At 37.3% G+C, this 17,093-nt stretch overlaps 1 protein-coding gene across 1 annotated transcript; it reads left to right on the plus strand.

Moving 5' to 3' along the window:
* The first annotated feature begins 6,368 nt into the window (after window positions 1-6,368).
* LOC139716272 (CMP-N-acetylneuraminate-poly-alpha-2,8-sialyltransferase-like) lies at window positions 6,369-16,156 on the plus strand. The gene is made up of 3 exons (XM_071627840.1): window positions 6,369-6,418; window positions 6,913-7,446; window positions 15,880-16,156. The coding sequence occupies exons 1-3, from the start codon at window positions 6,369-6,371 to the stop codon at window positions 16,154-16,156; spliced, it is 861 nt and encodes a 286-aa protein (XP_071483941.1).
* Window positions 16,157-17,093: the final 937 nt, after the last annotated feature.

Raw genomic sequence — 17,093 nt, forward strand, 5'->3', positions numbered from 1 at the left:
GTGGGAAATTGGCCGGGAAAATCTATATTCAACGGTCGATAAAATGGTTATTTCAATGAAACGATACCAGTCTGATATCGTGTCTATCGATCAGCAAGCAAGATTGCTTTTTGTTGCTTTATCTAACAATGACAAGAAGGAACATTCAGGTGTGAGTTTCTTCAATTTGTCTCCCTCTGCAAATGAAATTTGTTAAGATCGCAACTGCTGATCTATAAACTAACAAACATGTCGGGAAAAAAAAGGAACCAGTGGGACTCGAACCTGTCATCTACTGCTTTCGGGCAGCAAGCTATCTCTGGTTGCCAGCAGTAACGCCATAAACTTGGAACAACTTGGAACTTGCTCATTTTGCTCCTCTTTTTCGTAAATATAATACTTTGAATATATTTGATTTGTATACTTATAATACCGCTATTTTGGGATTTTGTTATTTCAAAGGTATGTTACCTCATAATATTTCATGTATGTTTTGCACCAATAATGAAATTCATAAATACAACACACGAAATTGCAATAGACGTCATATGTTGTTAGTAAAAACATATCTGGTTTCAAACTCCCTACGTCACCAATTTCCATTAATCTGGTATTCGATTCCTTAAGATATCTGTTCACGCAATAGCCTGTCCTCATTTAAGAAATTTTTGAAAATATACCTTCCAACAAATCACACATTGTCAATCTATCATATAATTTGTCTTAAGTTTTGTTTTGTTTTGTTTTGTTTTGTTTTGTTATGTGTTGTTGTATTTGTTGGTTTTCTGTCCATGTCTACACTTTGTACTTTAAAAATCAATTATTTTGTGCATACTCGTACATAAGGGAACTTACTTTACAAGGCCCTTTTGGCTTTATTCAAGTTCTCTTTTTTTCATTTTCACAGATATATGTAAATGATTGATTATCTTGTTTGTTCTGTATTGTAAAATTCAATACTGTTGTATTGTTTTATCAGAAAATGAGATGAATAAACGAATTGAAATTGAAATACCCAAGCTCCGAAATTCCGACATTTCCTCTGAATAATATATTATTTTCATTTACGAAGGAACATTACTGGAGAAGTGTTGACTGAGAAAAGATGATACATAGTAGGGTTTAATCTCTCTCACCCATTATCAGTGCAGTGACTAAGACCAAAAAAAAAAAAAAATCATAGCTAGCACTATGAAGGAATTATGAAGTTAATCTGATATTTTATTTTGTATTCTCTTCATGGCCAATGCATACCAACTTTCAATGTATTAGCATCATTCTTTCAAAAAGTTAGTAGAGTTGAAGGTGAAGAGTGTGTAAAAGGTTTTTAAGAAATGGAAAGGGACCTCTCGGCCATACCCAATCACATAAATAATAAAAAATCTTTATTAATATAGAAAAATTGGGTTATATCCCATTTCTTTATGATACAAACAATAAGTCTATACATGAAAAAAAGATTTACCCTTTTTAGAAAAAAAAGTAGGAAAATTATCAGGTTGATTCATTTCCCCTATTTTGAGTCCCTGCAAATTGAATTAAAAGTCAGGTCGTGCGACGTTTTGTTTGTTTTATAATGCACAATCCAAAACTCACAACAGCACTTTGTACACACAGCTGTTGGCTGTCAGCTGTGTAAACTTGATTGTACATAAGAACATTCAACACGTGTCTTTCTGAATAAGTGCCATTCAAAGTAAGACTAGGGTTAATTATGTCTCTCAATGGGCTTCATCAATCTCACTGATTTTTCTACGTAGGAATCAATTGTGTGTTTATTCAAACTGTTCAGTCTGTTTCAGAAGAGACGGACAGAAGTTCCTAAACTAATGACAGTATACTTTAAGTAAATACATTTTATATTTGAATCAGGAACCCAAAATTGCCCCCCCCCCCCAAAAAAAAAAAAAAAAAAAAAAAGTCTAATAGAATCCATTTTGCCACCAGGCCAGCTGGAGCGAAATGTCTGGCATATCCATGGGCCTCTACTATATTCATCGAAATATAATTCAGCTTCAAATATTTTTACAAATATGTCAGTACCAAGAGGTGATTTATGCGAATCATACGTATAGGGGGTCTACAGTGTATATTATGTACCAACCGTCATGCTGAATTTTCATTTATCTGTTTAGAGATTCCCAATATAACTATATACAGTCTGTAATTCTCAAAAGCACCGACATGCAAAAGAGAGACTGATGATGCGGTGGATTTTATAATAAACTCATCTTGTACCAGAATATCTTTCAGGACAAAACGTTTCAGGATTTGTCTACTTGCATCTATCGTACTTTAAAGCCTTGCTGAAGAGTTTATTGATATCATTATTATTAGTATTATTATTTACATTACTACTACTACTACTACTGTTCTTGTTGTTGTTGTCATTTGCTTTTGGGTATGTTTGACATGTGTGCATGTATAATCTCACTGGGACCCAGGAGTAGGCCTATATCAAACACAGGATATTAGCATTTTAGTAAGGCACAACTTTACAGTAAAATACAGGACTGATAGTATCAATGATATTTATGTTCAAATATTGCGTTTTTCGGTTTTATTACATAGATTTTTCTTCCGTGTATAAGAATTCACAATCATGGCAATATATATATACATGTATATATATATATATATATATATATATATATATATATATATATGCATTCAACTCGTGACTTTTTCCAAAAAGGAGGAACAGTATACAGGAATAATAATGCCAAGCTATACTCACCGTTTTTTCTTTCGTAACATCACACAAACACAAACACACAACCACTGTTTTCAGTCTTTTTTTTATTTCTATAATTTCACATGAAAAACATTAATCTTGAATGTATAAACACAATATACAATTAGCAATGTTTGATCAATTAAAAGATACACACATGCACACACACATGTGTGTACATAATTATATATTATATAAAGTTGTATTCGTGTTGTGTTTACATCAAAAATTCAATTTGAAAATGGAAAAGAGAGAAATAAACGAGAAAACTAACAATCAGGCTCTGGAGTTGGACGGTTTGATCATAACATTTTTATCAATATAATTCTAGGCCACAGAGGTTATATCCTACATCACATCCTCTTGTGATTTACAATGAATTAATCACTTTTTAGAAATGTCTCAGCCCTGTCTCCAGGCTAAATGACGGGACACTTGTAAAAACGTTCCAGAGTTCTTTTTCCCTCTCCATGTCAGTCTCAGGGTTTTTCTCACGTGGTGGGTATTCAGCATAAGCTCAATGTTCTTTCGCCCCTCCCCTTAAAAATGAAACGCCGCTTATATTGTTGAAAAAGACCTCTTTAATTTAATTTATTCTTTAACTATGCAGACGCAAATGAATTCACCTGGCAAAAAAAGACAGGCATCCATACTTTGCTTGTGTTTTTAAAGCATCAAAACTTGGTATCTTTTATTGGTATCAGTCTTGCCTGTGACCCCCCCCCCCCCATCCATTTTTTAATGATTAAGGACACATACAGCCAGCTTGAATCATTAAGAGTATAAAATGTCATAATCGATAATAATGATTTGCCATTTTAAAGGAAACTGCATACGTTTGTGCTGTGCAAAGTGTGATGCAGTGTGCACATTGCTGGGAACTTTGTCTTTGCGGAGTAATATTGCCATTGTTCAGAGTGAAGTCTTATGGTTATTTGCGCTAGGAGTGATCTGGGGCTGTTCAAAATAAAAGACAAAAGACGAGTTGGCTATGAATGGACACTGTGTTATAAAAAAATATAAAATAAATAAAAATTTCAAATGTAAAAGTAGGGATTGTTTCGAGAATCAATACATTAAAGACAGCCCTTTTGAATAGTTGATTAAACTTCGTTCTAAGTTCTAAATTCTGATTCTAAATTCTTAAAATAACGGATTTATTTTCTGAAGTAAAAAAAAAAGATAAGATTTCTGCTTTTACTGGAAATTCCCCATGAGAGATTAGATTAAAATGAATCCAGATCAACAAACGTATTGAATAATACATAACGAGATGAGGGGTAAAATATGTATCAGTGCCTATTCCTCTTGAAGCATCGGAAGATATAATATCATCGAAATATTCTTCCACTTAAATTTTAATACTCAGAGGAATTGTGTTGAATTTTAACCAGGTCTGCATGATGATCTTGTCATGGGGAGTTGTATGATTACAATATGCATTTTATTTGATTAATTTACTTTTGCTTGATTCAACATAGTAGTGCTGTCGTACGTGGGATTTTTGGATGTAAGCCTATATGACCTTGATCCTCTGAAAGTCAAATGTGTTAATAACCACTACTTATTAGAATTTAAGTAAAAAGGCATCAGACATTGAAGCTTGTAGTTTGTTTGTGACTGACAGACTTTATTATTTTTTTTTTTTTTGGTTACGGTTTATTTTACAGAAAAAATAAAAAACAAAATAGAACTAAATTAAACTGCGTCATATGATCGTGGAGGACGATGCCATCTGCGGATGTTCCCAGGAAGGCTTTCAGAACTTGCGACTGATGCTGCCCTGGACCGGATCCGCAACATATGGCAATGAGGAAATACCCCCCCAAAAAAAAAACAAACAAACAAACAAACAAACAAAAAAAAAACACACACACACAGAAACAAAAAACAAAAAAACAAAAAGCAAAAAAAGAGCAAAAAACAACAACAACAACAACAACAAAAAAGAACCCATAATACAACATCATATTACAACATCATATCACATCACATTACAACAGAACACGTGAAGAAGAAGACAGTGAAAATGTTTAGTTTGACTCAAAGGAGTAGATTTAAAGGAGACTATCAATGTTCACACAGTTTCATTGGAATATACCAAAAACTGACTCAATTCCTTTTATGGAGTTCCCTGGAGCCCTGTCGAAGTTACATATGCAAATAAGATGAGGTAATCATGTCATGGTCTCTCAAGTTTCCCATTATGTAATGCTTAAGTTTTACACCGGTGAAATAAAAAAGAATAATCTACAATGATCGTCCCTTCATATCAACATAGTGTTAATTTCGTAATTACGACTTTTATATCTATCGGGGATTCAGTTTGCTGAATTTTTGACTGGAGTGAGTTTCACAGCAATCTTTATGAACCAATGATGTCAACGCATTATCTTATTAGCATAATTTGTTGTAATCGATATCACAGTTACCTTTAATAACCCATATCACGCAATGAAACGTGTCAGTCTTTGTGGGTTATCATTCTACGCACGCTCGTATTCTACGCGAGTGAGCCAAGCAGAGATTGACCGTGTATAGTTTATGAAGCGGATCATACTGATTCAAAGAAGTGGGAAGATATGAAATCGCTGTGAGTTTGCTGCTCAAGCATGTATCCGTTCCGTTTCCGGATGAAACGATCAATTTTCTGCCGGGGAAGAACATGGGCTCTCGTCATTGTGATCCTGGTTGCTTGTATTGTGTGGAGAGCCAACCTGGGGAAGATGCATTTACTCATCAGCAAAAGAGGATCAGGTATAGTTGAAAATCAATTCATCTTTTTCTTTAGTTTTTTTTTTTATTCATTTTTATGTATTCGTTCTCCACTCATGGAAAGGATTGCCCTTTTAGCCAAAGTTAGGGCTGAATTGCAAAGGGGTCCTTGTTAAAAACATTAAGAACAAACAAACGTGTAGGACCAACATTCATAATTGCTTCAGTGAAAACAGAATAACTTACTTATATACACACACACGAAAAATAAATAAATGGTAATATTAATCAAACTAAAATCAAAATAAAACCTGTACCATACAAGTTTCAGAAGCATACGGAATTCCTTCCCTGCAGTATCAAGAAATAGCTGAATGATGACGTAATCAGATTTGTTTTCCAACCATCAAACAACATTCTCAAGTTGTGTACACTCCACATAGAACTTATGTATCGTATAAGGGATCATGGTATTAACAAGTTGAAAATGCTCCGATATAGGCACAAAGCAATAAAACCAGGGTATTATGTTTGTAGAACATGAAAAACCTGAATTACTCATTTGCATCATCGACTAACGTAAGAATTGAAGTTGTTCCCTTTGCTTTCTTTACTTTATTTTGATATCCCTGTGCTGTGAGGGTTAGGCCTACATGGTGTGATAGATAATCAGATTTAAAAAAAAATGCTTCCCCCAAATGTCCCTCCTGACTTTGGTGTATAAATTGGCGGGTCCTCTCCTAGAAAAGTGTCAATATTGAAGACTCTATCCCATTAAAACGATCATACTATACTACAATCATACTGGATCGACAATGATGTAAAATACTACTTCAGTTTTGTATTTTCTATTTCAGAGTCAGCAGCTATGATTGCGAGGCTTGAAGTATCCGTTCGACATACATACGACAGTACAGTTTTAATGTCGACTTTTGAACATATGAAGCACATGAAGAGGCCATTATCAGCTACAGCTGTTGCTAGTTCACGGTAAGACACAATCAACACACACACACACACACACACACACACACACACACACACACACACACGAATGAAAGCAATCTGTTTTGTACGTCTAGCATTGTGAAGCCATGACATCGTCACTTTTATTGTGAAATGTCATACACACTTGCTTAGAATATTTCATTTTTGTGGGGCAAATTTGTGATACTTTAAATGCCATTAATAACTTTAGGTATACGATTTTGATAAAACATCTTGAATTCTATTTGTTTCATAAATGTTTCTCTTGTCATCAACCCAATTCCAATAAGGTCTACGCTTCCTACCTTCTTCTTGCATTTCGTAATTTAAATTTATATTATTATATCTTATATGATGTTATTCAGCATATCTCATCGATGTTTTTATATTTGAATGACTTTTTCTTACGTCTTAGTTATCGATGTAGATGTCAGAATTGCGCAAACAGTGCCATGAAAAGCTCTCCCTTTTAATACCTCGTTTATTTTGTCTTACAGCAAAATCATTATGAAATACTTGGACACAAACACAACGTTCAGAATATTTCGCATGGGCATCGCAGCGGAGGCTTTTCAATTCGGCGTCAATGAATCTACTATCATCGCACAAAACCAGACGGAACCACTACCAACCATCGGGCCACGATGTGCTGTCGTCGGGAACTCTGGGGTACTGGAGTATAGTCGGTGTGGACGCGAAATCGACGAACACGATTTTATTTTCAGGCTGAATCTCGCGCCCGTTGGGAGAAATTTCTCATCTGATGTCGGGTCAAGGATAAGTTTAACTACAGTAAACACAGAAGAATTGTTCGAACTGTCAAAAATAAAAGTGCCAAGTGACTTACTTCGAGATAACAAGGGACTTCCTTACGCAGAGAGAACGTACAGCATTACCAACAAGACAATTGTGTGGTACCCGAAGGGACATCCTCAAAGGCTGCGTACTGTAGCTTCGCTGTTTAACAGAACTCTGAATCTCCAGCCATCATGGGCCTACAGTCCAGAATCATTGATGTATCTTGCGTTCAGGTATCTCAATAATTTCAGTAACAACCATTTTGCTTTTTACTGACAAATATAATAGAATCTGTGGATATGCTCACCCTTAAACTCTGCTGCGAGATCAGTTTCTCTTGTTGAGTAAGTGCTTTACGTTAATGTCGAATATCAGATCACATATAATTATCTAGCGAAAAATCAGAGACTGACAGGGCAGCCTGCCCTGGCCTTCGTTCATCTGGCCTTACTCTCCAGGTGCCCATCACACATATAAAGGGATACGGAGACCGGGCATTTTCCTCTATTGCTCCTCGCCTTTTGAACTCCCTCCCATCTTTCCCCTCCCATCTTTCCTCCGTGAAATTGACAAATTGGATCACTTCAAAGCCTCACTCAAAACTCACATTTTCCACCGGACATTCAATTGCTAACTGTCTTGGAGGAGTCTGCGCCTTTGAATGTTTCTATAACAGATGCTGTGGATCATCATCATCATCATGTGCAGATGGGGAAATTGTCCCTGTTTTACCAAACAACCTTTATGAAATTATGACTATTCAGATATTCACACGTACACACATAGGCGCGAAGACAAAAATGGGGTCATCCCACGAGACCGACACCCACGAGTCATACGGTCCACGAGACCGACATAAAAAATAGGTCCATGAGTCATACAGCCCATGAGTTCTACACTACGCAGAAAATTCTCACGAGACCAACACTACGCAAAGAAAGCCCATGGGACCGACACTTCGCAATAAAGACTCACGAGACCGACAATACGCAAAAAAAGGCTCACGAGACCGACACTAGACAAAGAAAGCCCACGAGACCGACACCAGGCAAAAGAGGCTCACGAGACCGACACTAGGTAAAGAAAGCCCACGAGACCGACACTAGACAAGGAAGACTCGCGAGACCGACAGGATGAACAGCGCCATCTGCATGTCAATTACAAATATGTACCTGTACAGGGAGTTCAATGAAGGGGAAATATAATACTGGCTAGTGCAATTTTGTCACGCTGCGCTGTCGAGCGAGAGATTGTAACTAATTGAACAGCGACATCAGCGACATCAAGTATGTATTTCTACACTTGTGGCTTTTAGGAGTAGTTCTGTCACGCTATTTTTTTTTTTGAATAAAATTTTGCTCTTCATGGGACCCACTCCCCCCCCCCCCCCCACAAAAAAGGACAAAAACAATGTAAGGTGTAATCTTAGACCTTTGAAAATGCCACTGTGCTACTTTTAATAGCCTTTCCCAGTTTCTAGCTAGAAGATGGACAGGACATAATTTTTTCCCTTTTCTTCTCGCAGAAAATTCGTAATTTTGCGTAGTTTGCGTAGTTCTTACGCGAACAATGCGCGAAATATGCTTGGAATATCAGTGATCGTTCGCGAAAATGTTGCCGCTATCGCGTTCACCAACGACTTTCCACTGACGATTAGCAGACATATCGACGCATGTTTCGCGCCTGTAACACCTGCGTATCACTGAAAATCACTGACAAAAAAATATATTGGCGTATGTATCTCTTACAGAACACGTAAATAAGCGCATGTAATACTTATGAAATACTGATGAATCACTGATGTATCACTAACAACTCACGTATGATTGGCGCTATGTTAAAACAGTCATTTTATCATCTCCCGTCAGGCCAATTCCTGCTGCCGAGGGTGCACATCAAACCCGTGTTGTGCGTGATCTGTCCGTAGTTCTTGCGTAATTCATCGGTGATTTTCATCGCGTAAATCAGCGAAAATGGTCAAATTCTCGACGGAAAAGCACGCAAAACCAAATTTCTTACGTGATTCATGCGTTTACGCGACTTTTGGGCAGTGTGACCGAGCCCTCAGGCGTAGTGCGGTCTCGTGGGCTTTGTGTGCGTAGTGTCGAAGTCATGGGCTGTTTAACTCGTGGGCTTATTTTACTTGATGTCGAACTCGTGGGCTTTATTTACTCAGTGTCGAACTCGTGGGCTGTATAACTAGTCGGCTGTATGACTAGTGGGCTGCATACTCGTGAGCTGTATGACTCGTGGGTCTCAGTCTCGTGATCTCTCGTAATCTTTTCATTTCACTAATCCAGAGGAAAAAGAAAGAACAAATTGCATGAAATACATATATCTGATCAGATGGTGACAGCATTAAACAACCAATCATTCCAAAATTTAAAAGCGAAAATACTTTTTAATCATATACGCTTGAATGCAACTAGTACTGTATACATTTTTATTCAACTTCTCACAGTGCCTTAGTATGCATTGCCAAGAACTAGAAAAAGAGAGGAAGTAATGTGAAACAGTATCAGATAAACATTGTTTTTTTTTCATTTCCTTTAGAATAGAAATGCCAAACTGGCACCAAATACAACAGGATTCAATCGAAAGTGGCTGAATTGTCAAAACAACAACAACAACAACAACAACAACAGAGGATTGCGGGAGGGGTGTGAGACATTTTGCGCAATCATACGTAACGGAATGTCAAACCACAAATCTTCACAACGCCAAACGTTCCTTTTCTGTTAACGTGATTGGGATGTTCCCACCACACACTTTTTTTCCCTCTGGGATCCCTGTGTTGAAATTCCTCTACCTTCGCGAAATCAAACGATAGCAACGATTTCACTTATTCTTCTATTACCAGTTATTCTAATACTCTGGTAGACAAACATCGAAATTCTTTAATGTCATATCTTAATTTTCACCACCCTTTTTCGGGGCGACTTTCGTTCTTTTGTAGGCTTCTCCATCTTTCATCTTGGTAGACCAGACTTGTATCTATAGGAATAAATAGATATGAACATCTGATCGTATGTTTTATTATTATGTTATTATTCCTGACTCATTTCCATCTTCATCAACTGGATAGCAGTTGATATTTGTCGAAGGCTTTGAAGATATCTATGTCATTAATCTTTGTATCTTGTGGATTGGAACTTTTAATATATACACAGTCAAGTGACTCATTGGCTATTACCTAAGAATATTACCTAAGATACAATGGTAAAGTGAATACGCTAGCTGTACAATTAATTATGTTATGCGTGCTTTTCTCAGAATGGAATGCTGCTATTTGGCAGTGAATTTGAAAGGAAAAAATTAGAAAGGAAAGAAAATTCACCATCTTCAATAGAACCAAACCAAGCCAAAATACCCTGGTCGATGTAATGAAACCTCTAGCGACTATTAATGTATATTTACCTGTTCTTCGTAAAACAACAAGGTGTAGAAAAAAAAATGACCTCAGCAAACTGTAATGCAGATAATGGAAAATGTCAATGTAAAGCAAATTGAAATGAAAGATAGCTCTATGGTGTCTTCGTAATGCACACATTTTGCGAAAGTCTGTCTGCGCTTTCTGGCAATTATACAAACAACAACAATAACAACACATCAACAGCCGTTTTTTTAATGATTGTGAGCCATTAAAAAACAATGCTTACATCAGTCTAGCTACTGACCACAAGAATTTCAAAGATACCGTAAAGTGATCAACACTAGTTAGTGTTCAAGGATTTGTCATGTACAAATTTAAGTTGGTGTAATACCCTTTCTTTTACTAGTAGTGTGTACAATTTGCAATATGTACAATAGACTGGCTGTTAATAGTTTCATGGTCTCATTCTATAGCAGAACATAGCTCGGCCTTCATAATAGTCCATTACTTTCCTTGATTTTCTGGAAAAGGGGATGGTAAAACTTCTTCTACCCTCTTTCTGCCCTTGGAGCGGGGTATTTTGAGGCTGAGCGCCCTCACTCGGTCGTTTCAATTCCATCAACGTAGTTCATTTCATGAGAGTAAAGGCCGTGTCACACCTTTCCGGGCAAGCCTTGCGTGCGACTTGCAAAGAACAATTTTGACTACCCGGAGGTCCCTGTAGATGATCCGCACATGACAGTACCTAGCACGTATCTCAACCGTAGTCGCCCGGAGGTGCGCACGCATATTTTTTTACCCGCAACCGTGTTTAGGCCCTGTCACACCTTTCCGGGCAAGCTACTCGGGCTTGTTACGTGTAGGGATTTTCTAGCATACCGGACATTCCTGAGGGCGGAAAAAAATCTGAGCGAGTGTCTTACTTGCTGGACGCGTTCTACTTAAATCATACTTGCGAGTATACTGTGTGACCTTTGTACCAGTCGCGTGGGGGCTGACAACTCAGTGAAGAAATTCCTCTGATGGAATGGCTGAAATCCCACAGAATTTCATTATCTTTGCTGCATACGGGACTGCGAAGTACCTGCGTGGGAGTTGCCTGGGAAGTGCTGCCGCTAAGGGCCTCCTACTGGTGTTCTGCGTGGACCTCTCCGGGCATTCCCGCGACTCACCCGGAAAAGTTTTGGTCATGCTCAAAACTTGGCTGCGGTTAAATCGGACTTGCGTGAGCACCTCCGGGCAACTACAGGCGAGATACGCGCTAGATACTGTCAGGTGCGGACCAACTGCGGACAGCTCCGGGGAGTAAATTTGTTTCCCCGTAAGTCAAGCCGCAAAACTTCCCCAGGTACGGTATGACAAGGCATGAATGAAAATTGCAAACATTCTTGTTCGCCCGCTGAAAATCTTCTACGTGCTGGAAACTACCTCCTCGCCACAAGCCCGCGTAGCTTGCCCGGAACGGTGTGACACTCCCTTTATGTTTGCATCTTCATCCGTAAAATTCCACATAGGTGTTTTGTTAAAGTGAAAACGCAGTTCGCATATGCCTGCAGGACTGTCGAATTTTACTCTAAGATGTACGCATATGCATAAGAAATGTGTTCATTTCATACAGTTGGGTAAACTACGAAACTGCGATATGTTAGCCAAAAGGGTTCGCCGGAAGTACTACAATCTCAGAGCTTACCCGTTCGCGGTTGCTATGTAATTTTTTACAATTGATAATCAGTAATCGACAAATCAGGCCTTAGCAGTATCCACCGATCTTCCGCGCTAGAATGACCTCAAACAGTGTCGGAAATACGATCCTTTTTGTTGCTTTTTTTTCCATATTCCTTTATGGATCTTTTATTCAAAATAAATGCATGAAAAATCAAAATACATTTGTAGGCCCTACCAAAATCAACACAAATCAGCATTGCATAAAAGTTATAATCGATGAAATTAAAGGTATTAGCCCACATTTGCAAACCCACGAAAATCAAAACTGCATAAAACAGGTCCAATATGACTTCAAGTACAAGTTATAACAATAACATACCTCACCTGTTGCTCTTTGTCTATACCATTCGATAAAAAGAGAGAAAATCATCGTTTTAAAATCAATTTTCAAACCGGGTCAACCCGACCCAAAATCGAATTACGAGCGCGGGCTAGCTACGTATGTAACTTACACATGTATCGCATGCATGTAGTACGTACGTGGACAGGAGCTAGGGAGCGTTATACGCATGCATACGGTGCATTTTCATTTATTTTTATGAAAGTAATGGACTAATTGGAACGAAATTTTGCACAGGTGTTACTGCAATCATACCCAAACTCCATGCTAACTATGAGACCAATTGCTGCAGGTTTACAAATGTGGGCTAATACCTTTAAGCTATACTTGCAGCAAAGATTATATCCATTATAAAAAAGATAGTTTAGTAGATAAGACACTTAAATAGAATCTATTCCCTTTTATGTCTCCCACCCAGTGGTAAACCAGTGTTCCCACCATTTCCTCTACCGCTCCCCTCCTATCCCCACCCTTCCACCCTTTTCTCTACCTCTTCCATCCCTACCTCCCTCTCTGTAGACATGTTGCTCCGGGCTCATCCATGCCAGTTTGTCTACTTTGAGATTTTGCCATTTTGTAAAATGGATAGTTAAAGTTCCCTTCATTTAAGCTAATTTCCTTTCATATATCTATCTTCTAGAATATCAATTGTCACTTCATTGTTAGGCGGCTTTTATGTTCTGTGCTTTTGAGAATAGAATATTTAACAAGAATTAAATGTGATTTAAAGATTGGTGTTTTCCCTTATTGCATTCCTTCATCCTGAACAGAATTACTTCCCCAAATAAACATCATTAACATACTTCCACATATTTCCGAGAATGATTTCACGTGCTCGCAAGCATAAAATAAATGTTTATGATAAATTATGTTTCTTCTTCTTTTTCCAGAAAAGAACATAAATTACTTAAAACCAAACCCAACCGGAGGAGATGATGATTTGTATTTACAATATCGTGTCCCAGTTCGATTGAAACTCTTGTATAAAATGGGCTATTTAGTGTCCATTTTCGTGGCCTTGAAAATTATTATGTTGTTTATCTCCTTGACAGAAAACAGAAAAAGATTGCTAGGGCACGATCATCACGTATACCGTTTGAGATATGCCGTAACTTTCATAACATAACCAGTATTTAGATTATATATCTTGCAATCTGCTAGACAGAATGTGGAGCCTGTCTCGTTGTGGAAGATTGAATATTATAGTTAATCCCTTTGACTTGTTTCTCTCTTTGTTGGCTTTGACTGTCATCTTGATTAGCCTTGTTAGCTGCTGGTCTGTCATGCACACAAATTCTATTCCTCTCATTATGCATTGTCATTATGAAGTTGGACTTTCCTCAATAGAAATGGTGCTTTGGTTGTCTTCCTTTCATTCATTGCATTTGACAATGGGATTTCTGAGCAGGTTGCTTGTTCTACTCCTGTTTTGTTGACTGAGGTGGATTTCTACAAAATAACTGTAACTCCTTTAAATGGAAAGAGAAACTGCTACTACAGCGATGTTACTGCAACCTTCATTGTGTCATTACCGGTAGCAGGAAAACATTGAGGCAAGCCTTGGCCCAGAACACAGAGACGGAGTGTTGAAACGGCAATAATTACTCAGACACATTGCACATGGCACAAGTAACTACAGCAGAGTAGTTCTCGATTTCCATCACTAACGGTTATGTTTCCTCTGATGTTTGGACCATGTGCACTATGAATTCATTTGGTATCAGCGCATGCAAAGGAGCCTGCTCCTGCTCCACACATAAAAAGCTGTACATTCTTCGGCTACAAAATATTTGCAAAACCTTGTCTCAGAATCTTTTACCTGGAGAAATTTCCGCTCTTGTAACAGTAAACAATTAAATGTCCAAAGAAAAATCTCCAATCTCGAAGAAAAAGCTTTTTATTTCTGTCTCTGGAATGCTCTTCCACTGAGGATCCGAGCAGTAGAATCCACAGAACATTTAAAAAAAGAATCTAAAGTCATATAATATCATTTATGGTCGTGTCTAGTTTTGGTTGAATATGTATTTTGGATTTGTTTACATACTCATTCATTTTATTTTATTTCATTTCATTTATTCCATTTCCAAAGAAGTATGATCACCAGCATGAAATTTGCAAATTCATAGTTTTACGACATCAAAGAGGCTCGTTTCTTACATACATTTCTATCTCTTCCTTGTTCATTCCATTCTTATAATTATGTATACCTATATAATTCACTTTAATGCCCCTCTGCGCCTCAGAATAGGTTACTAGATTGATGACGCATTACAAGTGCTTTATTTATGTCCACTATTGAGTGTGGAGGTTGTTTCATGAATATAAAAGTCAATTGCATGCGATCGAAATTATTTTACACTTTTGCTCCAATACTCCAAAAGAATTCAATATCCTGGCAAATCGCCTCAGCGAGATAAGTTCCTTGGTAGACGCTTTCGATTATTTTTGAACACTTCTAAGAGTTGTATTTGCTATATTAGCTCTCTGTACATTAAATTATATTTTCCTCGGATTTTTTATTTTGTCAAAATTTATGTATACAAGTGCATATGTATATAAATACATGTTTACATGCATATACATACTGTATATACATATCGATTATACAAGTATATAAAATATATCTTGGAACTTTCCACGTGTTGGATTTCGAATGTTGTAATCATAAGAAGAAAGAGTCTCAAGTACGCCATGGATCCAACGAGAAGTTTTTTATTACAAAATTTTCGGTCTGCCTCAGACCTTCGTCAGTGTAAAGATGATATCATTGTCTATCATTGTCTTTACACTGACGAAGGTCTAGGGCAGACCGAAAATTTTGTAATAAAAAACTTCTCGTTGGATCCGTGGCGTACTTGAGACTCTTTCTTCTTATGTATATATATATATATATATATATATATATATATATATATATATATATATATTGTATATATATATATATATATATATATATATATATATAACATATACATATAACATAGCATAACAAAATGTAACCTATCAAAATTTCAGATTGTTTTTAAAAGACCAGTTATAGATAATGCTGAAAAATCACTGGCTCACCAGTATAAACTTGAAGTTGGATTTGCAGAGTCTTCCCTCTTGACCCCAAGTCGGTTTTCTACAACAATATGTTTATGACATTAATATTACAGTTGGAAAACGATGCATAGTGCAATAAAGTTCCTCAATATTTTCTTGTGTGGGTTTGCCTTCTCTTTACAGGATTTGGAAGATTCCCGCGCCGTCTACGGGACTGTCTGTTGTTACGGCCGCTCTTCTACACTGTGATGATGTTGACATCTATGGGTTCTATCCGTTCCCGCAAGATTCCCGGAACCGAGAACTGCGATACCATTACTATGAACCGAATAAGAGACAGTTTTACTCTAAAAACGGCACAGTGGGTGTGCACGAGATGCCTCGGGAATTTGCTTTGCTGCGAGAGCTAGACGAAGAGGGTGTACTCCGATTAGTGACTGAACGCTGCTACGATGAGTAATAGGTGGAATTAAGACCCAAGAGACTTGAACACAACGTTGGTCCTTTAATAGTTTCATATTGCCTACACGTCGGCCTACACGTCGTGTTCCGACGCCGAAACTGATACGTCGTGTACGTGACTGGTCTGATTTAAAGGTCCACAGAAATCCAACTGAATGAGCCTGTTCAGATATTCAAATAACCTTGGGTGCATAAAATCCAGACCTCTATTTTCAGGGAATCTATGGTCTAGTAAAAATGAAAACGACAAGCTATAATCATTCCCCCAAATATTCCACGCCTCCTACCCTCCCCCCCCCCCCATATCAAAAAAAAAAAAAACCACACACACACACAACATGTTTGAGTGGATTGAGACATGGTGTTGTCACTGTGGGAGGACATGGCAATGAGTCATACAACGTAAGTCCACGTTAACAGATGTCGAAATGACGGCACATGGCATGTGATGATTAATTGCATATCAGTTTTACATAATTATTTGAAATGTTACATCCTTTATTAAATGAATAGCTTGGTGTACTAGTATATGATGTTTAGAGGGTCTTCATAACAGCTCTGCGCTAACAATGACGATGAAAAACATGTGAAAATAGTGTCATTATCTGCAGACCACGCATGTAATTTATTAAAGTACATGTATTGTGAAAAGGAAATACACCCTTGTATTAACTGTTGTTTTCTAATCATTGTTTTTGTCTTCTCACTCGTGATCTTTTATATGCTATTTCGCTTGTATTCGGTTGAATTTCAGTCGAGTGTATCTTGTTTGTCCTGTGTGTATTGTTTTAAATGTACCTATATAGCTGCATATATAGAACAAAATCATTATGAAAGAGGTAAACGAAAGCCACATGGGACACATATTTTGATATTCAGCATACGTTTATTACAATCTGCACATTGTATGATAGGTACCACAATTAATAGCTATA

The sequence above is a fragment of the Diadema antillarum genome, unplaced genomic scaffold (genome assembly GCF_040938485.1).
Source record: "Diadema antillarum isolate AM-2024a unplaced genomic scaffold, OU_Dant_1.0 scf00000063, whole genome shotgun sequence".
NCBI lineage: Eukaryota > Metazoa > Echinodermata > Echinoidea > Diadematoida > Diadematidae > Diadema > Diadema antillarum.